The sequence below is a fragment of the Podarcis melisellensis genome (genome assembly GCF_964234715.1).
Source record: "Podarcis melisellensis genome assembly, chromosome: 2".
NCBI lineage: Eukaryota > Metazoa > Chordata > Lepidosauria > Squamata > Lacertidae > Podarcis > Podarcis melisellensis.
In genome coordinates this window covers 86,530,979-86,557,924 of record NC_138529.1, presented here as the reverse complement: position 1 = coordinate 86,557,924, position 26,946 = coordinate 86,530,979, and the positions used below count along the sequence as shown (strand labels likewise).

The 26,946-nt window shown below is 45.2% G+C and overlaps 1 protein-coding gene across 5 annotated transcripts in view; it reads right to left on the bottom strand.

The window, feature by feature from the left end:
* Positions 1 to 19,659, bottom strand: part of FGD5 (FYVE, RhoGEF and PH domain containing 5) — a 134,414-nt gene extending 114,755 nt beyond the window's left edge. The window contains exons 1-2 of one of the 5 annotated variants that reach the window (XR_014165821.1): positions 19,065 to 19,652; positions 899 to 3,866 (exon numbers count right to left, since the gene is read on the bottom strand). Coding sequence is in view for 4 of the 5 variants with exons in the window: in XM_081901304.1 (XP_081757430.1) it covers positions 899 to 3,866; positions 19,065 to 19,077 (2,981 nt within the window). In the remaining variant the exon portion in view is untranslated. Of the gene's footprint in view, positions 1 to 898; positions 3,867 to 19,064 lie in introns of all 5 variants that reach the window. The other 4 variants (XM_081901304.1, XM_081901305.1, XM_081901303.1 and 1 more) reach the window with 4 other exon arrangements.
* Between the last annotated feature and the right edge of the window lie 7,287 nt (positions 19,660 to 26,946).

The following is a 26,946-nucleotide window of genomic DNA, read 5'->3' as shown; positions in this document are numbered from 1 at the left end:
GTCCTTTTGTAGGTTCTCTATCGGTAGGAGAAAATAACAGAGACCAACCAGAGAATATTGAGAAGCAAAGGAGCTAGTAAGCCTGATCTTTACTAAAGCTGTTGCAACAGGGTGTCCCCCCCCCCCCCACAGGAGAGGAGGCGGGACCCCAAACCATGTGCACAAACCCTTATATAGATATTTTAAATGACCCACCCAGGAGTCCATGACCACCTCGAGAAACATCATACACACATCACAGAAGGGGTGTAGCCCCAGACCACCCCCTTAATACATCAGAGAAGGGGCGGAAATCTGGGTGTGTTGTTTCTTCCTGTCTGCCAGGTTACCTGATTGGATTACCTGGGCACCCTGGCCACTCTTTTGTTATGATAACTACTCAATTCCTAAATCCAGATCACAGGTCACAGGCTCACACCCTATGCATATCTTAAATGTGCTCTTAAGGCAGGAAAGAGACAGTGGAGAGAAATATTTGAGGTCATTTTGGGAGAGAGAAAATGGTTTCAGGACTTTTTTGTGGGTTTCAGACATGTGCTTTACATATTTGTATGTGTTTGGTTGGTACATTTATGAACAACTATTTTATATATATAAGACCATTATAAAACTCTTATAACACCAAGCTTTGGTTTTCCCAGTGCTTCCATATATGGGGATCTACGAACCAAGCATTTAGATTAGGGGACACTGAAACTTTCTAGTGACTCGCTTTTAAAAATATATACTATGCCTTTTAAAAATACTGTATTCTTCCCACTCTTCTATAGAGAGCATTTCCTGAAAAAGGGAGATAAGCCCAGCAAAGTTGAGAATAAGCCTACAACTCCCAATACACAGGAAGCCTAGCTTCTCCGGTCAAGGCTAGCAGGCCTTACATAAATATGTGTTACAATACCTTTCAGTTTCCTGGCTGGTAGGTTGCTGCTTGTTGTTCTCAAAGGCTGTAAAACTGCTCATATCCACATAGCCGTCATTCTCATTTGCGGCAGATAATGCCCTGCTAGGATCTTCAAAAAATTCAGTAAAGGTCCCAGCCCTGGTTGGCCTTCGTGGGGGTATTTGTATGTTTTCATAATCAGAGTTCATAGCTGGGATGTTCTCATAGTCAGACGTATCAGCATTAGGAAATGAAATAGACCTGGGCTTAGTTAAAGGAAGGGGCATGAAAGGAGGCCTGGAGCGATCCTCAAAGGACTCCACCCGTGACACACTCCTACTAAAGGTTTTGGGCGTCCCTTTTCTTTTGCCGTCCTTGTAGAAGAGAACAGTTGGAGACTCAGATGCCCTCAGCTTGCCGGTCCGTGATATCAGCTGAGGGGAGCTACTCAAACTCCTCCTGTCGAGTTCCATGAGTCTGGAAGGCCCATGATAACTAGACTCTGAGGAGGACCTTGAAGAAGAAACATGAACGTCCACATGGACTTTATTTTCCGTCTTCTTCTTGAACTTTAAGGTGAGGAACTTCTTGAAAGAGGACTTCTTTTTCTTGCAGTACTTATCAGGAGAGTCATTCTCAATTAAAAGTGAAGGCGAACTTTTTGTTATTGGCTTCTTGGTGATACAGGCAAGTTCAAAGGGAGGTGGAATATCCACAACTGAGGACGGGGTGGAGACCCCACTGGATGGAAGGTGATTCCTCTGGGAAAAACTACCCGAGGAACCAATGACGCAAGGCAAAGAGAGGTCTTCTGCTCTGTTTATTCTATTGTAATCCAACATGGAGGTCTCACTTTCTCTATATACAGAGACAGGGATATCTCTGCCTTCTACTGAAAAAGATCGAGGGTATAAAACAAAGCGCCTTGGCTTTGCAGGTAGGGCTCTATTCATATCCATTGTCTTTCCTTCTGACAGAGAGAAGCTATGGCTTACATCTTCAGACATGGTGGAAGCAGTGGCTGAGGACTGCAGTTCAGTGTCTGGGCCTGTTTCTTCTGGAACTGTTTCTGGCACATACCCAGGCACTTTCCCGGAGAGGGACCTTGTTCTAGTAACAATGCTTTTCCGATCAATGGAGAGCAAGTGGTTTTCACTGTCCATTCCCCCTCCCTCTCTGAAATCACTTGAACTATCTTGGACACCAGCCTCCCCCATTTCTTTTCCAGCACAGAGGATTTCATTTGCTGAAGGCAAGCTGTCTCCCAATACGTATGGGTCATCTAGGGAGTCACTGCTGATTTCTCCATCATTATCAGGAACAACCACCACTTCAGGGACTGCTGAAGTTCCATCAATCACATATTCACTGCCTGAGTCTATTTCCGCTTTTCCGGGGTGGCAAATGTCCAATTCTCCTGTGGAGTGCCAGGTACCTTCAGCTGTACCTTCATCAGGTGTACTTGGGGCAGTATCTTCAACACTGCAGTGATCCACCGCAAGCATTTGGTTATCTGATTGTGTACCTTCCAAAGCACACTCACTTATGCTGTGATCTCCAGGTAAAACATCTGACTTGGATCTTTCTGCCAGCTGCGAGTCAGATTCAAGCTCATTAACTTCTTGAAGGCTGAAGAGCTGGTTATCACTGTTCATTTCAGTCCCTTCTAATGGCAAATCTTCTTCAGAAGAGTCAGGAGCATCCTCACTGCACTCTTTTTCAAAGGGAATGATCTGGCAGCTGTCATCCATGGTCTCTGTGTCTACCACTTCATCCTTTTGTTCTTTGGAGTCTTCCCTTGTATCACATGCTGCCTCTGATGTTTCCTCCTCGCTCTTCATCTCAGTGGTTTGGTAGCCATCATCTGTATTTTCTTCCTGTTCTACGTTTGTTTCACATTCATCCGCTGGGTCTAGTTCCTCCTCCTTTTCAGCACCGGCTTCATTTGTGGCCTCCCCCAAAGTCTCTTCAGGATCAGGACCAGCTTCATGTAGTTCTAATCCAGTATCTACTTCTTCAGAATCATTAGCAAGGGGGTCGCTTAGGCTTGCACAAGCATCCTCTGCAAACTCTGTTTCTATATTTGAGGCTGATTCATCCCCATCATTATCCATTGGGCCCATTTCTGCATCAGCATTAGACTGCTCCTCTTCTAAAACCTGAGACAGACCTTCCTCTCCTGGAGCCTCACAAATTGGTGACTGATCCTCTGAAGATGATGTTGGCACCTCTAAATGCTGTAAAATAATATCTTCACATATGGCATCATTCAAAGCCTCATCTCCATTCAAAATCTTATTGTCCACATTATACTCATTATTATCCTTTACCAGATGTGGTTCTTGGAGTGCTTCATTAGACTCATCTGCACAGTTCATCTTCTTCTCGTTGGCATCAGTTTCACAATCCACTTTGTCATATCCACCCTCAGAAGCACCCTCCTTTTCAAGGGCTTCAGCGTTGCCAAGAGCTTGAATTTCAGATGGTTCAGTTTCATTGTTCTCCAATAAATTTATTTCAAGATCACCGATGTCATTGCTGTGGGTACAGCCATCCTCTTCTTCATGTGCTTCCTCAGGAGTGTGCAAGATCTCGTTCTCTGCTGATTCTTGCTCATGTTCAAAGTCATAAACTTTGTCAATCAATTCATCTTCAGAAATCACTATATATTCATCATCAGCTTCTGATCCTAAGAACTCTGTGTTGTTGCACTGATTTCCTTCATAAAGCTCTCCCTCCAGTTTTCCATTGGTAAATTTGTTCAAGGTATTGTTGGCATGAACACTGGATCGCTGTAGAATCGATGGATCGTTGTCAGCAGAGATTTTTGGCTTCGGAGCAATGGGTGGTTTTGGACCTCTAGACATAGAGTTTGAATTGTTAAGTGTGCCAGACCTTGATAGCGACGGAGGAAATTTGGAAGCAGCTATGGAAGCGAGATGACTGAGAATCTTTGGTTTTGGTGCTAATGGTGGCTTTGTAAGATCTGGAGAAGGAAGGAAGAACAGGAAAAGCTATATTAGCAAGCTTCGATATATATTGAGTTGTTAGTGCTACAGTACTTAAAATATGGAGATACAAAGTCGCTGATACATCAGTTTAGATTGGTGGAGAAAAAATTGCCCACATCCCCCAAAAGGCATATGGTTGATCATTGTGGGAAATTGGATACTGGACAATATATCCAACATGGCTCTGCTTACATTCTTAACCTATGACCCATCCAAGCTGTATACAATTGCCCAGCCACATACTTTGCCACATGCTTGGAAACCCCACCTTTGTTTGATAACAAAGCTATGTGATATTCATTTGAATGCATTACAAATTAGATAAGCCTAATAGTTCACATATTTATATTTATAGATAGATAGATAGATAGATAGATAGATAGATAGAGATAGATAGATAGATAGATAGATAGATAGATAGATAGATAGATGATAGATAGATAGATGATAGATAGTGACTGAATGTGGCAATAAAACTATGACAGCCGCATTCCCTGGATAACAATGACCTGTTTTATACACAGCACTAAACTGTGGTTTGTTTGATGATCTGAACCCTATCCAGTCTTAACTATGGCTCACGTACTGCCAACAAACCATGACCTGAAGCCATAGTGGGCTGTTGGGTTACAAATCTTGTTTGTTTTAACTGTGGTTTGTGCAAATTCAGCAACCTTTCATAACCATGACTTGGCCGCTCCCAACCCTCATCCCAGACAATCAGTAAGCTACAGAGGCATGTAGTAAGAGCATCGGGGGATGGACGGGGACCAAGCCTTTACAAAACAAGCCATGGCTTATTTGGCTGTCCATGGGAATTGTGGTTGTTAAACAAACCATGGCTTTGTGTTCCATGAGAACCATGCCTATAAGATTACCCTGTTGGCAAGGTTATTTTTACAGTTATCTTTAAACAATGAACACAAATTATTTTTAATCAACTGCTGAACCTAAACTCTTACTTCCACTGACTACCATAGCAAACAAATCCAAAGATATTCCAGTGGCAAGTCAGTCAATAAAGAATAATTGTCAATAACATGTGGGCATGGTCCAGTCCCGTTTTAAGTTTCGTTAAAGAACTGATGGGACTTAAAAGTGCTCGACTTTGGCTAAATGAAATGCCTCCCAATGGCTATGAAGTGGGCAATATTTGTGATCAAGCCATGAGGCTGGAAATGGTGTCAACACAAGTTCATCTTCCCCAAATAATTCCTTCCGTTGTTTTGCTTCTTCTAAAGAGCAACACAATAAGGGTAAGTCTCCTTGGCAAGCAGCTTTCTTTTGCTTTAAAGTTACTGTTGGTGCTCACAACAGCTTTATGATGGATAGTCTTGGCGGCTATTGACTCTGTTTTAGCTGCAGAAGAGGCGGGAATAGTAGCTTTCTTTGCCACACCCCAGAGCAGGATATCACAACAAGACTTGTTTGCTTTCTGCCAGCTTGAGATATACAAGAGAATTCCTGCTGTTCCTGAACCTTGTTTATTATCCCAAATCACAATTTGGTGTGGGTTTCCCTTGCATTGCCATAATGCCACATAAACAAAAATCCAGTTTATGACGGCTTTTGATTGTTCAAACACACTTGGGGAGTGCATGCCATTAAATCCTCCATCCCATCAACTCAGTTAAATACAACTACACTGGTCGTTATAACAACAGCTTAAGAGATTTATAATGCTTGGGGGGTGAAGAAAGGGTTAAATAAAGGGGAAATAATCCCTCCCAACTTGCCCAACACATTTTGCTTACTTTCTGAGGCTGGTAGTTCTCCATGACTATCCCTTAAAAAAACAAAACCCTTTCTTTAAACAATATAGATTATGGGAAGACTTTTTAGGAAAAGGTTTTCCCCAAACTATCTACAACAAGACAACCATCTCCTTGCTGGATCATGTAGCCAAAGAGATGCCTCTAGGAAGCTCAAAAAACATCCTTCTCTTGCCATTTGTGCCCATTTTTCACATAAAGGCTGTCTCTAAGTTCTATTTTGATATCATAGATCAGGGGTCAGCAACCTTTTTCAGCAGGGGGTTGGTCCACTGTCCCTCAGACCTTGTTGGTGGCCGGAGTATATATTTTTTGGGTGGTGGGGAATGAAAAAGTTCCTATACCCTACAAATAACCCAGAGATGCATTTTAAATAAAAGGACACATTCTACTCATGTAAAAACACACTGATCCTGGACCATCCGTGGGCCGGATTTAGAAGGCGATTGGGCTGGATTCGGCCCCCGGGCCTTAGTTTGCCTACCCATGTCATAGTTGATAACAGCTATGGATTCTCCACAAATTTGTCTAGAACTTTTGTGATCTCAGTAGCTGGAATACAATGCCTTTATCCATTACTGTTTCTCTTTTCAATTTACAAATGTATAGATGAAGTCGCCAATACATAAGTGGGCACTGCTGTCTAGGAAAGAGATCCATGAACTGGAATGCATCCAGAGGGGTGTGCCAAAGATAGTTAGAAACCTAGGGACTAAGTCCTACAAGGAGAGAAGTTGTAAGGAGTTGGAAAGCATGTTGAACCTGGAGAAGAGACAGGGTAGGTGGTAATCCTTCAGGTTTTTTAAGATAGTTGTGTAGAAATTGCTCCATCTACTACAAAACAGCCATGTTTAAATATCCAAAGGACTCTCAGCTGCCTCTTCTCTATCTTCTCCAGATGGAGTGAATTTGTCCTCAACTGATTTGGGTCCTACCTTATGAAGCAACAAGGTTCAAGTGACAAGAAAGGAGATTTTGGCCATATGGTTGACAGTGGCCTTGCCTTCACTAGATGATTTTAGGCATAGGCTGGATGTCCACCAACCAGGGATGATGTAAGAGTAGGTTTCCTGCATCAGGAAGGATGGATTAGATTACCTTTGAGGTCCCTTCCAATTCTACTATTTTAATTACCAAATAGGATTTAAGCTTTTGACTCATCTTTACGAGACGTATGGGAAATGAGCAGCTTGCCACAAGAACTTTATCAAAGGTTTGAACCAGATGGTACGAAAGAGGGAAGCCTTTGGGGAGCCATATGCAGCCAGATTCACACAGTGTCTCACTGGCATTATCCAATATTCCACGTTCTAATATTTCTAAGAGTGCCATCCTCCCACGATTGCAAGATCTTTAATTGTTACGACCTGCTATTGACTAAGCTCATTTTAATCACTTCCCCATTTCTTCTGAGTACCAGTGATCAGGGTGTGCATGTGTAAGGTAAGCAATCAAGTAATAATAATAATAATAATAATAATAAATCTCTCCCAGGACAAAGTATCTCAGTGGCACTTTTGTCAGGGGCAATTTCACCCCCAATACGTTTCTGCCTCCGTTGCAGCTGGCCAGTGCAGAGCTTTTCCACTGTGACTTTGTGAAGGACAAAATATACAGCACCATGAGAAGCATGTAGGCTTTTAAAATGGTAAACATGTCTGTTTGTTTCAGAGATCTGTCACTGGGCTGCTGGGTTGAGAAGGGGGGTGGATCAGATCAGAGAAGAAAAAGACACCCTGTACCTATGGAAAACTGTTTTGGATCAGACAGCTTTTCTTGTGTTTCTCCTCCCCTTATTGTTTGAGGTTTCCTTGTCAGCATCTGTTTCTTCCTCTGCTTGTCCACTTTCCTCTGGGTGAGACTCTGTTCCAGCAGAGCTACATCCCTTTTCGGAAAGTCCATTCAACTGCAATTTCAGAGCCGCAAAGAAATGCTCTAATGAAGAGGCAAGCAATTCCCTGCCTTCCCCGCCTCCCCCCCCCAAAAAAGCTGGAAGTGGTAATGTTAGGCTCTTAATTCTTTATTCTTCCTCATATGGGGCTCATCCAGACTTCCTATTGTGCCAAGTTTCTAGTCTATGCTTTAAAGCACGATGTCCAGACCCTTTAAAAAAAATGGTCCTGGTGCTTTCCCCTTGAAAACTCTCTCTTTTACCGCTTCATTGGTGCAAACAGCAATTCATGGAAAACCTGAATTGCTATTTGTTCTGATTCAGAGTGGGTTTTCATGGGGAAAGCACTGGAGCAAAACAAAAAAATAAATAAAAAGGCACTTGGACCCAGTACTTTAAAGTGTGGGCCTTTGCCTAGGAAGTGTAGGGCAAAAGCTAAGTGTACATAAGCCCATGGTGGTAAAACCTCTGTTGCACAAATTCACATCATTGGATCTGTACAATTATGCAAGGAACAGATCTGCAAAGCAGTGCCCGGACTCTAAAGTAGACATATCTCAGAATGCAAACCCTGTTTGTGTTGTTCTGAATGTGGAAACACAGCAGAGGGAAAGTACACAAGACTTTAGGAGAACAGAGCTGCACAATCATCACAAATGCAATCACTTTCAGGATATCCACAAGTCAATTGCCTTTGCATAGTGCTTGATTCATATTGAAAATGTGCCCTAGGAACCAACCCCAGTATGACGCTTTGTAGGCGAAGTTCCAGTGCCATTGGGCAAGTTGTCTTTCAGGTAACCCTGGAACACAGTTGGAAAACCACCACTCTATAAATCATAAAAAGAGCAACCTCTTACATCTATCTGTCACATGGAAGAGGGAACAAGCTTGTTTTCTCCTGCTCTGGAGCGCAGCACTTGAACCAATGGCTACAAGTTACAAGAATAAACATCAGGAAGAACTTTATGACAGTAAGGATTGTTCAACAGTGGACTCCCTTGGGAGGTTGTGGGCTCTCCTTCCTTGGAGGTTTTTAAGCAGAGGTTGGATGGCTATCTGTCATAGATGCTGTGACGGGCAGCAGAGCCAGACTAGAGTCTGGTGATGCAGTCCCCCTGAAACTCCACCAGAGTGCTGGAGCCTCTCACTGATGGGCTACAAAGTCAGCTAGCCACAGAGTGGGGAGGAACATCACTTTAGGGGGAGCAGAATAAAAGCAGCAGTTTCTGAGGGAGAGAGTTAGATAGGGCTGCATTTAAGATGAGATATAGGGGTGGATTTGAGAAGAGGGATAGGATTTGATATGTTTAGAAAGGTTTCAGGTTGGGAGATAGGGAGTAAAATATGGAGAAATGGTTCTAAGGTATACCATTTGGAACACCTCAGGAGTGGGATTGTGAAGAGAGTATGTAACTGAGTGGGTAACTGTGGAGAAGCGCCCCTCACTCATGAACCAAAGTATTAAGTTGTGAAGGAAACAGTATGGTGCTGAAAGTATTTAACTGTAGTATCTAAGTGACAGAAACTGAATTGAGAATGTTACCATCTATTCCAGAAAACTGAACATCTACCACCTGAAGTGTAACAACTTATTTTCAGCAACTGAAGTTTAGGAAGAGCTGTGCCTATAGTGTTGCATTTAAGCCTGAAACATCTTAGAGTTAATTAAAGTAAACAAGTTAACTTCTACCTGAAGGAACGCATTTCCTGACCCACTTTGTTTCATAAACCTTTTTGTTGTTGTTTAATAAAACTTTTCCTATTTGTTTGATTATTTTCTGCCTAAGACTCTAATCATCAAGTTTTCCCTCACACAAGTCCCCCACTAGACAATCTGTGGTAAATTGTAGAAATTCATGTAATTGGTGTACCTTGAGGTGGGTGCAGTATAATTAATTGGGGGCAGTTAGCAGGAGTAGATCCGCTGCATTATTAATGGGTGGTATTAATTGGGAGGATTCGCTACAGATGCTTTAGCTGAGATTCCTGCATTGTAGGGGAGGTGGGGATTGGACTAGATGACCTAACTGTACAATTCTATGATTCTATGATCCTAAAGACTATAGCTGCAATCAAGTGCATTATTAGGAATACTTGAGTCACATTGACTTAAGTCTGTACCTCTCCTATGATCCCAAACCAAAGGTCCACTCCAAATGGGCTAACATATTCAATTTGTTCCTGAGGGTGGTTTATAGAGACATTAGAACCAAAGAGTCTCTGAATTACTACACATAGGCACAATCCATAAAAATTAAGATGTGACTAAGTCCCAGTGGCTGCCGCTGTGGGTTAAACCACTGTGCCGCTTGGGCTTGCTGATTGAAAGGTCGGTGGTTCGAATCCCCACGGCGGGGTGAGCTCCCGTTGCTTGGTCCCTGCTCCTGCCAACCTGGCAGTTCGAAAGCACATCAAAGTGCAAGTAGATAAATAGGTACCGCTCCGGTGGGAAGGTAAACGGCATTTCCGTGCACTGCTCTGGTTTCGCCAGAAGCAGCTTAGTCATGCTAGCCACATGACCCGGAAAAAAACTGCCTGCGGAAGTGGACAAACGCCGGCTCCCTTGGCCTTTAAAGTGAGATGAGCGCTGCAACCCCAGAGTTGTTCATGATTGGACTTCATTGTCGGATCCCTTTACCTTTAAGTCCCATTAAAAATCATGGGCCTTTAGTAGGGCTGGCACCAGGGGTAGTCACCTGCCAATGCACGAGGAATCTGCGAAACAACTCACACCTACAGGATGACTACTGCTAACCTCTGGCTTTGCTCCTCCTCTCGCCTGCCCTTTCTGAGCATGTAAACAGTGCTCAGAGTGAGGAGACAGAGCAGCATCCTCTGTTTGCTTTCTGCTCTACCTCTGGGTGCTTGTGTAGACTAGGCCTGGAAGCGGAGGGCAAGGAAATGGTCCGGAGGTGACAGTGAGAAGGAGGTAGGCTCTCTCAGACAGAGGAAGCACCCACTGTGAGGACACCTTGCCCAATGCCACACCCAAACCACCAGGAACCAGCAATGGTCTGCAGCAGGAGTTCCCAGACTATGGTCTGTGGACCGCCAGTAGTACGTGAGCTTCATTCAGGTGATCTATGGCATGTCTGTGGACTTATGGTTGAGGACGGGAGATGGCACATCCATTGCATCAAATATTCATATTGATTTTAATTGCATTCTCATTGCTTCTTTTATTTCTTGTATTGTATTTTACTGCATTGCAATCTGAATTCTGCAGAATTCAAATTGTAATACAATAAAATACAATATACAAGAAATAAAAGAAGCAATAAAAATACAATTAAAAAGCATACAGCATCTAGCACAGGGCATTACAACAGGCATAAAAGCCATTACATGGTCCACCAAGACCTTCAGCAATTTCCTAACACTATCAGTAAAGCTAAAACCAAAGGCTTGGCAATCCACTATTACTGACTATAATAATAAAAGATGAATTTTTTTTATCCTCATTTATTTTAGCTCATTTCAGAAGTGCTGCACTGAGATGAAGTCTACAAATGCTAATTTCTGCTCCTCAGGCTATCTTAACCACCCAATAAACCACAGTTTAATAGGGCTGTGTTGATAAGCCATATTATCATTTTTTCCCTCAGAATTTAGATAAATCTGGAGCATATGCTTTGTGACCTGATTCCCATATGTTATAGAGATTGTTAAATTGATGGGTTGGAGTGATTTACAAGGAAATAATTCCAGCAAGAGGAGCTCCGCTGACGTTATAAACCATCTGAGCTGTCATCAATGGTATCGCGGAATGAAACTGTAAATAATTTCAAGACGTCATGGATTTCACACCCCTGGGGTTTTGCTCTTTTTCATGAGTTGTGTCTATATATGAAGGTCCAAACTAGGTATCATAATTATGAGGGATGTGTGTACAACCAAACGTATCCATTCTGAAGGAAATCAGCCCTGAGTGCTCACTGGAAGGACAGCTCCTGAAGTTGAGGCTCCAATACTTTGGCCACCTCATGAGAAGAGAAGACTCCCTGGAAAAGACCCTGATGATGGGAAAGATTGAGGGCACAAGGAGAAGGGGTTAGGGTTAGGCTCAGCATGCTTTCTGAAGAACAGGGGCAGGGCAGACGTTGGTCTTTCAAATTTCAGCAGCACCAAAAATCGGCAGTGAGGCATCCCTCATCTTTTACCTTCCATTCTGCTCAATTCACTACATCATAGTTATGATCACACCGCCCTAAATCCGACTCTGACAAGGGTTGGGGAACCTTTCTCAGCCTGACAGCTGCATTTCCTTCTGGGTAACTTTCTGAGGGCCAGAGGCCAAAGGAGGTGGAGCAATGAATGATAATTCCCCCTTTGTACAGTGGGCTTACTTTTTACACATTTACACATTTACACACCCATCTGTATCCTCCACTCATAGAAGCAAGAGGCATTGTTAGAGTTCAAAAACATATTCTGGACAAAAATACTTGGCGTGTGAAGTAAGGGAGTGGCCTGTGGAGAGGGGGGGTAGCTAGATGGAGAGGCTTGGAGAAGTGGCAAACTTTGGGCTTTCATATTTTGGCAGCGCCCTGTGCAACACTAAAATTTAGCGCCCCCTGCTTCTTGCACTCTGTTCCACAGCACTGTTTGGGTGACCCCTGCAGGGAAGCATCCAGTGTGACCGCACCAGTCATGCCATGCTAAAACCGCCTCTGCTTGGAGGGCTTGAAGTTCCCCACTCCTGCTGCTGAGGGTGGCAAAACTTAGCAGACGTCATCACATTCTGTACTAAACTTCCTTTACTGGGAGGATTCAGGGAGGAGAGGTGTGGCTGCCAGTGGCACCATTAGTGCAGTATTTTGGGGTAGAAGCCCTAGGCCCCAATCAGCGAAATGAGTAGGAAGGCCTGCAAGTACAGCAGGGCTGGCTTTCCATATTCTGAAGAGAAACACTACACATTATCGTCTAAAGGAGCCCACCTTCATCCCATGGCATCTAGAGGAGTTGGTCTTGAAAGGCCATTAAAATCCAAGCAGGCCTGGCCTGGCACACACACACACCTGGGAACCTGTCCTGAACCCCTTAGCTAGCTTGCTGTCCTCAGGTTCAGTGGAAGATCCTGCCCCAATAGCAGCGCTGAAGTAAAATTCAGCTGCAAATCTTATTAGTTTCTGTAAAATGTATGGGAGGGGCAACACGTCCCTTGCTTCAGAGAGGAAATTGACTTAGGCCAAGCCTAGTTGCCTCACTAGAGGCTGCTGTGGTACCCATGGTTCCCTCATAATGTCTAGAAGTAGATATTAGATGGACCTTGAGAGATATCACAGGATTTTTACCTAAAGCAAAACAAAAACAAAGTGAACGTAGAAGTTTTCCCTCAGGTGAAATGAAGAGAGTTTAAATATGACTAATGCAGTTCCTCATGATGACAGTTCTACCAAAACAAAACAAAAAATGCTATTGGATTTTGCCTCAAAACAAATTGTGCATCTAAATAATGTAGAAGGCATCTAAAATGGTGTGAATAACACTAACGGAATTAGTCAGGGGGTAGTCTGGCTTTATAAGCTTCCTAGATGGTAGACCTCCAGAAAAACCTGCTGTAAAGTCCACAAGGGAGGAGCAGTGAAGAAGAATAAATGAATAATACATTTTGATCCCTTAGATCTTCAGTGGAGGCATTTCTTCTGTGCCAGCACGACTCAAGGCTACCTTGGCCACCATAACAGCAAGTCCTTCTTTGTGGTGATGCCATAATTATGAAAAGCTCTTTTTCACTCGATCCACTTAATCCAGTTTAGGGAAACTTTAGGAAAGCTACTGTTAGTGACTGTTTGGCAGGTGCAGTTGTGAAACAAGCACAAAAACTAGGGTAGCACCACTGACCAGCAAAAAATAAAAGGAAAAAGGAATCCCAGCTGTTAGAAATATAGTTTATTCTTGGCCCAACATGAAAACTTAACAGTGTGTTCTATATCTATTTTTTTTTGTATTGGGTTTTATAGACAAGAATAATGTTATACAAATAAGTATACCAAGTTTTCTCATGTCATTTGTATATGACAAAAATAGCATAATAAATGTGGAAAAATATCTGCAACATATGTTTCCTTATTAGTGGTCAATGTATAAGTTCTTGGTTCATGAGCTGGTTTAAACAATTAGGAAGAAGGGAAAAAAGAAAAGGGGGAGAGAGAATGGTGAGTGGGGTGGTGTCGGGTGGTTACGCTTCTATTATTCTACTTGGGGGGGGGGTTGTGTCAGTGCTATTCACTTGTATTTCCTTGGTGGGGAGAGAGGCCGGGGGTGGCTTAGGGTGTGGTTGGTTGGCTGTAGTGAGAATTGTTTTTGTATGTGAGTGGGGTGTGAGTGTGTATTTTTGAATCAGGTTAGCCAGATTACCTGTAATTTGTACGCTGTCGTGTAATTCTTGTTGTCCTGTTGGGCTATATATGTGATAAAGGGGAACCAAATTGGGGTGAAGGCGTCTTCTTCTATTTGTCCCCGTGTCAGTTTCACTTTATTGGTTAGTTTTTCTAATAAGGCTGTTTCCCATACTCTTTGATACCATTGGTCCATGCTTACTCCTAACAGGTCTCTCCAGTGTCTGGCTATGATGTTTCTGGCTGCTAAGGGGAGGTGGGTTCTTAACAGTGTATTCTTAGCAGTGTATTCTAATGACAGTTCTCAAGTCCAAGATAAACTGCAGCAACTCCTGCACAATTGTGAACCCTAGTTTAGCAAATGGATGGTGTTGGGACATAAGAATGGATGGATAGATGGATGGGTGGCTACTAATATGTTTATACCAATTAGTATAAACACTGACAACTGGGAAATACTCCAGTTAAAGAACAGCCTTTACCAAAGGGGTCATGGGCTTTAAAGACACTCAAACTCAGGATGCAAGGGAGAAACGTGCTAAAGAGGAAGGCACACTTGGCAAATCCACACCGTGAACATCTCCCGCCCGGAAACCAATGTCCCCACTGTGGAAGGACGTGTGGATCCAGAATTGGCCTCCACAGTCACTTAAGGACTCATTGTTAAAACCGTGTTTATGGAAGATAATCTTACTTGGCTACAAGTGATTGCCAAAGAAAGAAGACTAATTTGTTCCCCTCTCTCTTTCCTTTCCCCTCCTTTCTTACATGCAATCAATGGTTCTTCTGCCTATTTCATTCTACTCTTTTTAAAAAACAGAAAGTGTGCCGCTCATGTCAAAGATCCTTTGGTCAATCTCGAGTTTAATTTTCTGCTTTGTTCCTAAATACTCATTTGAAAGATTTGCCAAGCATTAAAAAAAGAAGAAGAGAGTAACGGCTTTACTGTAAAATTTTATGGGGAATTTGGACAGGAATGTCAGAGCAGGAAGTCACTCTGCAGAGATAAAATGAACTACAATGTAATAATTCAAATTACTCCCCCTCCACCTCACCAGAGCTACTGGGATGCCCAATCAATAGGTCAGAATTTTTACTGTATAAGTTTTGTTATCACCCATAAATCTAATTCAGTAAAGTAATATCTGGCAGACATTGGCATGACAGAATAGGACCTGGCCCAGTGTGTAGGAAGTGACAGTGGCTGACTCAAATCTGAGCGCCCAAAGTTCAATTACCTCGATCCAGCTAGGTCCATCTATTTAGAAGCCTTCTCTCCCTCTCTCTCCCTCTCCCCCCGCCCCCCACAAACACACAAGCCCATGTGATTCCCTGCTGGCACCCTGCCCAATGCTAGTAAGATGCTCAACAATTACACTGATCAGCTGTTCATGAGATGGACAGATATCTGAGAATACGTGTCTACTATGGGCGTGATCTAACTAAAACACTGTTGTTCTACTAAAAAAAAGAGGAAATCTTGCAAGCCAGAAGTATGTCTGCCCCTGCTGTAAAACTCTATTCTGAAAATCATCAAGCCTTAGAATTCAGCACCTGTCACATATCTGAAGGTTATCTACTCCCGCCTTTGTTTGCATTCAGTCATTCCCCTATGGTTGCCATTCAAAGCATTGCAAAAAGGCAAGGCAAATTTCGATCCATTTCCTTCAGAGCACAATGAAGCATTTAAAAAGAAAAAGGGGGAAAAAAGTGTTGACTATCTGGAGACTGAATCAAAGTCAAGCAAAAGTGGCAGGACAGTTTGGAGAACGGAAGGGAGGGTGCAAGTTGAAAGAGAAAAGTACCTGAGCCCATGACATAAGCTTCAAGGAAAGAGAAGGAACTATGCCCAAAAGCTCTTCCCATCTCAAGCCAATAAAGGACAATGACTTTGCATATAGGAACATAGGAAGCTGCCTTATACTGAGTCAGATGATTGGTCCATCTAGCCCAGTATTTTCCACACTGACTGACAGCAGGCTATCTCCAGGCTATCAGGGCAGGAGCCTCTCCCTGTCTTACCAGGAGATGCTGGGGACTGAGCTTAGGACTTCTGCCGACAAACCTTCTGTCACTGAGCTCCGCCCTTCCCTTTTAAGGTATATTTTGCATAAACCAAAGCAAGCACCCACAAAAGTGTGGCAATTGAGAGCATCTCCCATTCCCCCAATACAAAAGCAGGAACAACTAAAGACAGGGATGAACTCCCATAAGCCCCAGCTAGCAAGGCCAGCAGTCAGAGATGATGGGAGTTGTAGTCTACCAAAGCCCACATGTTTCCCATCCCTGCTTTGAGAGCAGCCAGAAGAGGTTTGTTGTTTTTTTAAAATAGCAATAGCTATCACAAGCAGCAATTGGGTTCTGCTACAGAGAAATTCCATCAGTTACTAAGTTGATCTTAATATTTCAGAGATTACTTTTTTCTCTTTGTCTGTATGCTGCAGTTTCTTTCCTCTGAACATATTCTACAGTCTCCTTTCCTGGATCTCACCTTGGGGAACATACACGCACAAACACCACCAATTATGGCAAAGGTTAAGAGGTTCTTGGAGGACCCTGTCTTCAAGGAAAGCCTCTCTAGCCAATTATTTCTACTCTGGAGGATAAAAGTCTTTTACTCAAAATCCTAGAACTATCATTTTTTGTTCCGCTTTCACACCAATGATTGAAATAGCTGCAATAACTTCATAACTCAGTCTTTATGAGCAGCACTGCTGGGGGAATCCCTGCAGCAGCATGAATCCTATGGAAGCGCTGCCTTTCCCCCCTGCCCCCCCCCACTGGCAGCCCATCCGACATTTCCTCAGGGATGTATTATCATCAATCTATCAGGTGCCACACAGAAAAGCATTTGGAAGTGGAGCAAGGAAGACCTGCAATCATAACTTAAGGAAGGACCTGATGGGGAGTACAGTGGTACCTCGGGTTACATATGCTTCAGGTTACAGACTCCGCTAACCCAGAAATAGTGCTTCAGGTTAAGAACTTTGCTTCAGGATGAGAACAGAAATCGGGCTCTGGCGGCACAGCAGCAGCGGGAGGCCCCATTAGCTAAAGTGGTGCTTCAGGTTAAGAACAGTTTCAGGTTAAGAACAGACTTCCGGAACGAATTAAGTACTTAACCCGAGGTACCACTGTACTATGTTGCTCAAGGGTAGAACATCTGCTTCACACACAGACTCCATGGTTTATGCATTCTCTTTGGTTCGTGAGGGTCTTTCACAGTCCCAGGTTCAATTTGCGGCATCCCCAGGCAGGGCTGGGAAAAGCTCCCTGCCTGCGACCCTGGAGAGTCACTGCCAGTCAGAGTAGGCAATACAGAGCTAGGTCTGACTCCATACAAAGCAGCTTCCTACATATCACAGAAGCAGCAAATGGTGCAGGTATTGCAATAATCATAGTGTTGCCCTCTGCTGGAAAGGGCCCAAGTCAGAATGGGTCAAGTGATGAAAACCAGAGAAATAATAAGAGGCAACTGATCTTTGAATCCTGGCTATTGCAATATGGCACTTTGGCCCTCCAAATGTTGTGGGGAGCAGTGGCGTAGCGTGGGGGGTGCAGGGGGGCCCGGCTGCATCGGGCGCAACATCTGGGGGTTAGGGTTAGGGGGCGCAAATCCACGGGTTAGGGGGTGCAAATTACTTGCCCCAGGTGCTGACAACCCACGCTACGCCACTGGTGGGGAGTCTGGTGCCAAGTCAGCATTGGCAACGAATTCCTTTATTCATAGAATTATAGAGTTGGAAGGGACCACAAGGGTCATCCAGTCCAACTCCCTGCAATGCAGCAAAACGGGACTTGAACCCACAACCCTGAGACTAAGAGTCTCATGCTCTACCAAGGGAGACCATCCACATCTGAAAGGCCACATAAGAAGAGCCCCTGCTGGATCAGGCCAGAGGCCCAGCCAGCCCAACATCCTGTTTCTGGCAGCGGCCAAGCGGTTACCCACGGAAAGCTCGCAAAGAGGACTTGCTTGCTCTCGTTCCCACGCATTGGAAAAACTCGTTCACACGGGCAGTTTTAACCTTTTGCCTGCCTGCCTGCCTTCCTCCCGCGTCGATTAAGCCTCTTTCGCTCTGCGGAGCCCGCCCTCGGCTGCCCAAGGCCGGCGAGTGCAAAGGAAGCGCCACCCCACTCCCCAATTAACCTCCGCCGCGAATGCGCTCCCCGGGCGCGCTGCAACGCGCGCACACACACATACACAAACTGCAGCAAGACAGCCTCAGCATAACAAACAGCGCACTGTGTGTCACCCGGGTCCTCCAAAGCTGCTGGCTCCTCGCCGGACCGGCAGGGCTGTGCCAGCCGCGGAGAGATCCGTTCAACCGGGTTGTGTGGAGAGGAAGAGAAAATGGGGGGGGGGGGGAGTTGGCACAGCCGATCCTTCGGGTCAGAGACGAAGCCCGGGGAGCCCATCATCCCTCTGGCGGGTCAGCTTGGGAAGATGGCCAAGCACACACGCCTGGACACACACACACACACACGAATCCTGGGAACTTTAGTTCCTCCCCTCACAGAGCTATAATTCCCAGCACCTCCAGCAAACTACAGTTCCAAAAAATCTTTGGGTTGGGGAGCTGGACGCGCTCTAGACGCCTGGTGCGTGTCTGTCCAGCCCAGGCTGGGAAGGGGAAAGTCCCCAGAGAACCACAAACTCTCAGCTCCATAAAATTAGCAGGTCGTTAAGAAGAGGACACTTCGGGCGCGGAGGACTCGGGGGACCTGGCGAGGCTCCGCTTCCCGCTCTTGTGTGCGCGCCCGGGGCGCGGGCGGAGAAGGGAAGCGGGTCCTTCCTCGCCAGGGCAAGAGAGTCAGCTCCGCTCTCGCCGACCCTCCCCTCTCTCGATTCTGCGAAAGAAACGACGGACGGACTGGAATCGATTACCAAACCGGGTAGCGGGATCGATCAATCGATCGGATATAACCCTGGCGGGGTGGGTGGGAGAGGAAGAGTAAACGCCTCCCGCAGGAATGAGAAAAAGGCAAACTCTGCTTGAGGAATCCCTGTCCCTCAGCACGTCTGTTTCGGAAGGGAGTCCCCCGATCCCCGCCAGAGTTTCCCCCGGGCTCCTCGACTCGCGCCCGGCCAGGAAGTATTCCTCAGGCGCCGGGGTCGCCCTCGGGAGCCCCTTCTCCTCTCCGGGTGGCGTTCCAGGTCCTTACCTGCGTGGCTCATCTTCCGGAGTCTCCGCCAAAGCGCTCGACAGGCTGCGTCCCTCTTGGCCGCCTCCCCGGCTTCAAATCATGTTCTCCGCCTGGCAGGCGCTCAGGGTTGCTCCCTAAGCCGGAGCCCCCGGGCTGCTAAAGTTCAGGTCGGGGCATGGAGGGACTGGGGAAAGGGGGCGGGGAGGAGATCTCTCCAGCCAAGTTGCAAGCGACGGGAGGGGATGCGAGGAGAGAAAGAGACGCGAGTTGCAACAGCAGAAATCTCTCCCCCTCTGTCTCCAAAAGTGTCCGGACGGAGCCTCTTGGACAGGGATTGGGTGTGGGGGGGATCAGTGCCTCGGGGAGCCGCGGTGGCCCTGCCCCATCGCCGCTCTCAGCTCGCTGCAAGTGGACGGTCCTTGGTCGCTGCGCGCCGTGCGATGCCCAGGGCTGCTGCTGCTGCTGCTCCTCTTGCTGGTCTCCCCCTGCTGCTGCCGTTGCTCCGGCCGGCAGGCATTTCCCTTCCTTCCCTGCAGAGGAAGCCCTTTTGCTCACGCAGAGATTGAAAGGCAGCAAAGAAACAGAGGCGGCGGCGGGCGGGGGGAGAAGAGCGCGGGTGCCAAAACAAGCGGAGATTTAAAGAGACCGCGGAGATTAAAAAAACACACCAAAACCCACGAGGAGAGGGAGAGAATAGGAGGAAACGACAACGCCGCCGCCGTCCCACTGCTAAACAGACGCTGGGCAGGTTCAAAGCAAGCGGAGAGGAATTGTGCGCGTTCCCAGTCCCGGCGAATGTCTCGGGTTGCTCCGCGGAACTCCCCGCGACAGGATTGTCGATTACTATTGCTAAGGAAGCAATATTTGGGAGGGGGGACTAGGGGTGGCTATTGGCTAATGGCAGCAACTCCGTCTTCAGATTAGACAAGACGTTCGTGTTCATCTGACAAAGAACCCTGTGTGTGAATATGTAGGTGCATAGGCACACTAATATATTTTTATCTTATTCTCCGCCACCCCACCAAAAAACCACCTGAGGAGCTATCTGTGATGTCACCCCCTGCGCGCACACACATTTCCACATACACTCGTACTGACCAATTTTAGCACATAGTATACTGGCGGAAGAACATTTTTGCAGGATTTCCAATAATCCCCAAAAGTCGCGGCTGTGAAATCCCTAAGCCCACTCAGGAACGTTGCGGCTCGCCTTTGCGATCCTAGAAGCGCGCTGGGCTGCGATCCTCAAACGTCCACCGTGGCTTGTAGGCTCCTCAACCGCGGTCCCGAAGCCAACTAAGCTGCTCTCACCGGGTCCCTGAGGGACTCCTAGGAGCCGCATTCCATCTAGTTCTTCGATTTCCTCACCCAAAGACGCGCAATCCCGTGTGAACGCGTTTGCTCCTTTTCTTTTTACAGACGCGCTCCTTTAAAACAAGCCGCCTGCATTGATCCCGATCCTGTCCTCGTCAACACCGAAAGTCACCAGGCTCAAGCCTAACACGCCTACTCTGAAGTAAGCCCTACTGATTTCACTTACTCCCGTAAGGACTCCCATAAGGTCAGTTCCTTATTTCAGTGAGATATTGCCTCCTGGGGCAATATGTACAGGATTACAGCCTTAAGCGCCTCTAGGATCGCAGCCTACAACCGAAGTGTAAAAAGCCGAAGGGACGTGACAGTCGTCTGAATTGTCCCCCAACCGCATCCCTTAATAAGCCGGAGGTGCTTTTGCGCTAGTGGAAGTGGGAAGGGCAAGGGCAGCCGCCCTCTACGCCAGAGGAGAGCATCTCCGTTGGGAAAAGGAGGGGAGACCGCGGGATTTACCTGGAAGCCGATCTCTCCTGCCACAGCTCCCGGGGCGGGGTGAGGAGAGGAGAAGGACTGGAAACAAGTGCGCAAAGTGAAGCGTCTCTCTTGGAGAGGAGCTGTTCCTTGCGCCCCATCAGCCCCGGGAAGGGCGAGCGAAGCGTTTTAAAGCGCGCTTTGGGGCCGTCGCCACCCCCACCCGTTTCGCGCACTCCTGTTCTTCCCGAGGATGACATAATTTCCTTCTCCTCCCATCACCATCCAGCCTCATTGACAAATCCCGACTGTCAATCTGGCTCCTGCCCATTTCACAGAAATTTTGGAGAAAATTCGCCAGAGGCTAAGGGCGCTTCCAGACTCGCGGATTATTGACTATAGCTCCATCCTGATTCGTTTCGAAGAAGGCTGTTGGCTTGCTGAGCACCCATAGAATCAGAACTGTCGAGTTGGAAGGGACCCGACGCGTCAACCTCCTACAGTGCAGGAATCACAGCTAAATCACATTCACTCTGATTTGTTTGCGGAGAGGCTAGACGGCTTAACTGTTCGATGAGCATCAGCTGTGATTTCTTTCCCCCATCTCCACTATAAAGTAGTAGCACAGCACAGTCATGACTTCTCCCCAAGAATCCTGGGAACTGTAGTTTGCAAAGGGTGCTGAGAGTTGTTAGGGGACCCCCCCCATTCCCCTCTCTCACAGAAGAGCTACAATTGCCAGAGCTGTTTAAGGATCAATCCCTCTTGCTAGGGAACTTTGGGAACTGTGGTTTTCTGAGAGGAACAGGAACCTGCAACTTCTGAAGTGTGGGGAAGCAGTAATTTAAGAGAGGCAGCAACCACACACAGCACAAATACATCCCATCAAGCATCACCTGCTAGTGTGGACAGGAAATGCCATATAGATTTGAATGGAAAGTGCTCATGTGTGGACAAAGGTGAACATAGAAAAATAACTCAGAAGAAGAAGAAATAATTTATATGCCACCCATCTGGCTGGGTTGTCCCAGCCATCCTGGGCAGTTTCCAACACACAAAACACAAAAAACCTCAAACATTTTAAACCTCCCAGATGTCTTCTAAAGGTTATACGGTTAATCACCTCCATGACATCTGATGGGAGGGTGTTCCACAGGACGGGTGCCACCACCGAGAAGGCTCTCTGCCTGGTTCCCTGTAACTTCACTTCTTGCAGTGAGGGAACCGCCAGAAGGCCTCAGAGTTGGACCTAAGGGTCTGGGCTGAATGCTGGGAATGGAGACGCTCCTTCATGTATTCGTGGCCAAAGTTGTTTAGGGCTTTAAAGGCCAGCTCCATCACTTGATGTGCGAGTGTACTGGGAGCATACACATCCTCTCAGTGAGAGGCCAATAGTGGGCAGGGCACCATTATTGATCAGCTGTTCACTCATGGGGGCAAACCACTAATGTCCAGTCTCAGTTCCCCATCTTAAAATGGGATTAATCATGCCAATAGTGAAGGTAAACAGAACAGGAATCCTAAGGAACCAATGGCAATACACTTTGAGGGAATGACTGCTATTGGGAGTCACCAATTTGATTGTTGTCTTTGTCCATGGAGTTTTCTTGGCAGGGATACTGGAGTGGCTTGCCGGTTCCTGCTCCAGGTGGATCACGTTTGGCCAAAACTCTTCACTATGACCTGTCCATCTTGTGAGCATGGCATAGCTCGCATGAGTTTGACCAAACTGCGGGAGGCAGTGGAGGACAGGAGTGCCTGGCGTGCTCTGGTCCATGGGGTCACAAAGAGTCAGACACGACTAAACAACAAACAACAATTTGATTGTGGGAAACAGCTTAAGACCACTTGCTATGCATTAGATTTCAGAAGTATGGAAGTTTCTTTGAGTGTTTTCTAATTATAATGATTTGGGATTCCCCATTCATTCCCTTCTGTTCTTTCCCTCAATTTGCATGCTTGCTTAACAAAACTTCAAGGGGGGCGGGGGACTTTCATTTGTCTAAGGATTGCTCATGCGAATAAGGACCTTCCTATGCAACTGGTTCTAGCACAATAAGTGCTCATTTCTTGGGTACAGTCTATGTGGTTTCCTAAAGGATATGCTTCTGTTAGCACATCCTTTTTAAAAAAATAAAATGTGATCACTAGATGGAATGTGGTTGTGGGAGGCTAACAGGAACCTACTGAATACCATTTCCAAGGCAATTAGTGATCAAGTACTTCTCCCCCACCCCTGTCCCCGCACCATTGTTGAAATGAAACTCTTTATTAAAAAATATTTTTATATATTCTTTTTTTTTTTTGCAGGCTGTTTTCCATTTTCCTAGCCCCAAGTGACAGATTTCCTGTTTGCCTATTCAGATTTTGGTTAGTGTCATTTGCATTGCTGTTTCTCAGCGGTGCCAGTCGCTTCCTTCAGTTAGACTCTATATAAGCATTTTTCATCCATTTGTATTTTGCTCACAGCAACCCTGCATTATGGTTTCTATAGTCTTAAGGCTGCATAAACAGCTACTTGTTGTGCATGCCCGAGTCATCTGTGAGTACGAAGACATTTTAATACAAAAATATTGAAATGGTATGAAAATGCTGATATAGCGAGAACACACCATGTACGTTCATGTCAGCAGACGCATTAAAAATGGCAGGTGTCAGAAAAACTGCCAGAATGTGTGGCTCAGGATCCTAAAGTGATGAAACTTTGACTTGCATTCCTTTTTTTTCAATGCCAATGTCTATTGGGTTTGTGAATTATATTTGTAGTTTTAAAATTTGCTTTTCACCTTGGGTGCCTTTGGCTCGAGTGGCTTCCCTTTAAAAGGTGTGGGGGTTGGAAAGGACAACTTCCCACACTTGAGTAAGAACAGCAGGAAGTGGAAGAAGGTTGTGCCTGTCAATCTAGAAAGGGAAATTTATTATAAGGACCAATGAGTCATTTGGGAGCATCTGATGCTGAGCAGAAAATCAACTAGGAAACTCCATAAGAGTAGGATACAAGCAGAAAGAGATGCTCACTTTAGACGTAATTCTAACAGAATGGGCATGGCATGGCTGCAACTTCCCAAGGGCTTTGGCTCATACTGTACCTCTCATAGGAAGAACTATGCACATTCAGAAAGCAGAGGTCCTAATACTGATCTTGGGGGGACTCCCAACTTTTAAACCTGCTCATAAATGATCTAGGTGTGGGCACTGAGGTATCCTAGTTTGCAGATGATACCAAATTGTTCAATGTGTTTAATAATAATAAAAATATTCACTCATTCATTCATTCATTCATTCATTCGTACACTGCCCATCTGGCTGGGTTTCCCCAGCCACTCTGGGCAGCTCCCAACAAAATACAAACAAAAATGCAATAATCCTTTAATACAAAGGATTGTGAAGAGTTCCTAAAGGATATCGTCAATTCAGTGTGAGCAAATGTAAAGTGACACATATTGAGGCCCAAGAAAAATCACATACGTGATCATTTTTGTTGGGAAAATGAGTTGAATTTTTGCGAATGTCCAAGTCGAGACTTTTTTTTTGGCAGGCCTTCACCTCAAAGGAAATGATCAAAGTGCCATCATTTTCCCACAGAGATGATTAGACTGGTGATCCCAGGCCCATTCCTAATGACGAAACACACTTTAACAGCATCACTGGAATGCCCACGACCAGTTCCCTCCGCCCCTTCACTAAGGTATGTAAATGGATCCTTGAGAGACGTAAAGGGGGCAGGAAGCAGTGGTTGGCGCTTGCAGATTCAAAGCAAGCCTGCTCTCCTAAGATCTGCTCACAAGCCTTCAAACATGGGTGCTCTTCCTTCTATCTCAACATCCATAAACCTAAATATGTTAACTTAGAACTATGTCCGATTAATGTCAACAAGGCTTACACACCAGTAAAAACCAGTGTGGTGCAGTGACCAGAGTGTTGGACTAGGCCTTGGGAGACACAAGCTCTAAATCTACTCCCAGCCTTGAAGTTCACTCGGGGACGTTGGGCTGGGCACAGTCTCTCAGCCATACCTGCCTTACAGGGTTGTGAGGGAAGATGAGCTGCAACTATAACAAAATAAGTGTGCTTTGGAACTTGGCCTAAATTTCCAGACCAGGCTGGGATGAAACCACTTTGGAAAATGAAATATTATTTTGAAGAATGGAGGATGAAGTTAATGGACTATGCAGAATTGGATAAACTAACAGGAAGGATTTGAAACGGTGGGACCAGAAGTTCACCAAAGACTGGAGTAAATTTACGGATTATTTGAAAAGTATTTGTGAAGACTTGACGACGTTTGTAGGTTTGCAAGAAGTTTTGTGGAAGTATTGCAAAAATGGAGAAGGAGGGATGATATGTTAAGAGAGGTAAAGGCAATATAAAGTTAAGAAATACATAAGAAGTGGTTAAGAGATGGAGGATCATCAGAGATGCTGATGGAAGTCCAATAAGATTGTATAAGTGATAAATTGTGTGGTATGTTTTATAATTTGTATGTTAAAATCAATAAAAAATTATATACCGGTATATATAAAAAAGGGAAATGAAATATTATTTTTTTTCTTACCTAACTTTCAGAAATGGAGCTTTTGATAGCTTGAGAGATGGTGCTATTTCATTTGTTTCATGAAGGCAGAATCAAGTGAGGGCACTCGCATGGTGCTAGATATGTGTTTTCTGTAACACAAATGCTTTAAAGAGCCCATTCTGCTCACAAACAGCCCTACAGCAGGTGGTTTGGCCCAGGAGTTAGTTGGCTCTCCACTTGCTTTATTGAGGTGCTGAATATGCAGGCGGAGGGTTTGCTTTCCTTGATCGCAATTCCACCGACAACAACCGAGTTTACACAGAGCTGTTAGAGGTTCAAAGAAGCCCTGTAAATATTTTATGTGCCTGGAGATTATTTGTGTTTGGCGGATTACGCGCAAGGTGATAAGAATCGCTAATAAGGAGAAAATTCTTCGGCAAGGTGAAAACGTACCGCAGCCCTGCTTCTCTCGGCAATATTTCATGTTTATTTCATTCTAAAATACGGAAAAAGCATGCTTGTCGCCAGCCCATTTACAGCGCAGGGGCAAAAAAAGAAAGACCATATAAAACTATTCATTGTGCTGCTTTCATTATAATCCTGATTAACAGCGTTTTATGGAGAGATGGGAAAACCAGGGAGATGAAGGCAAAAACATAGAGCTGGGACACAGATAATTGAACTCCATATGTTATATTTTTAAAGCTCGCAGGTGGAAACCACCAAAGCCTATTTAACAATGAGGGTTTTTATTCTGTGGGTCTTTGTGGCACCTGACTGCAGGTCTTCCTGTTGCCATTACCTGATAGGATATGGCAAAAGGTTCTCTCTCTCTCTCTCTCTCTCTCTCTCTCTCTCTCTCTCTCTCTCTCTCTCTCTCATTTCTCATACTGATAATCTTAATGCAAAAACCTTCATCAACTGGAATGTGCTTTTGACTGTAGCCCTACTCAAGTTTTCACCTGTACATGAATAGTCTTAAGCCAGAGGTTGGGCATGCATGCAAGTCCTAGCCCCTATGTCTCCAGGCACACAGCTCCTCCGTAGACCTCCACGTGTTTAGTTGAAAGTCTGCATGGGGTATGTTTTGCTGTCGACTCAGCTATACAGCTGCAATTTTAAAAAGATTAAGTGCAATATATAAATGTGACACTAGATGGCGATGGTGAGCTATGGCAAATTCAATATATATTTTTCAAAATGGTTTTTTAAAAAGCATTTTCACAGCGTTTTTATATGTGTATATTTCACCTATGTCTATATATATTGTCATTCTTACATGCATAATTCAAAAAAGGTCTCCTCCTATATAAGCATTGTGAGGATGTTAAGGAAGGTAGGAGAGGATATATTGTTTTGTTATTATCCCTCCTCACTCACGCTAGTGAGTAAACAGCAGAGCACATTTCCTTTGCAACTTATTGGAGGCAAGTTGATGATTTGTTAGATAATCCTTTAATTTAAGGTTACCAGATTTTTTTCAATGAATCCGGGGACACTTCATTTGGAATGATTTGTAAATCTGGGGACTGTCCCCAGGAAATGGGGACGTCTGGTAACCTTACTTTAATTAAGCAATCCCATCCGCTTGTCCATTCT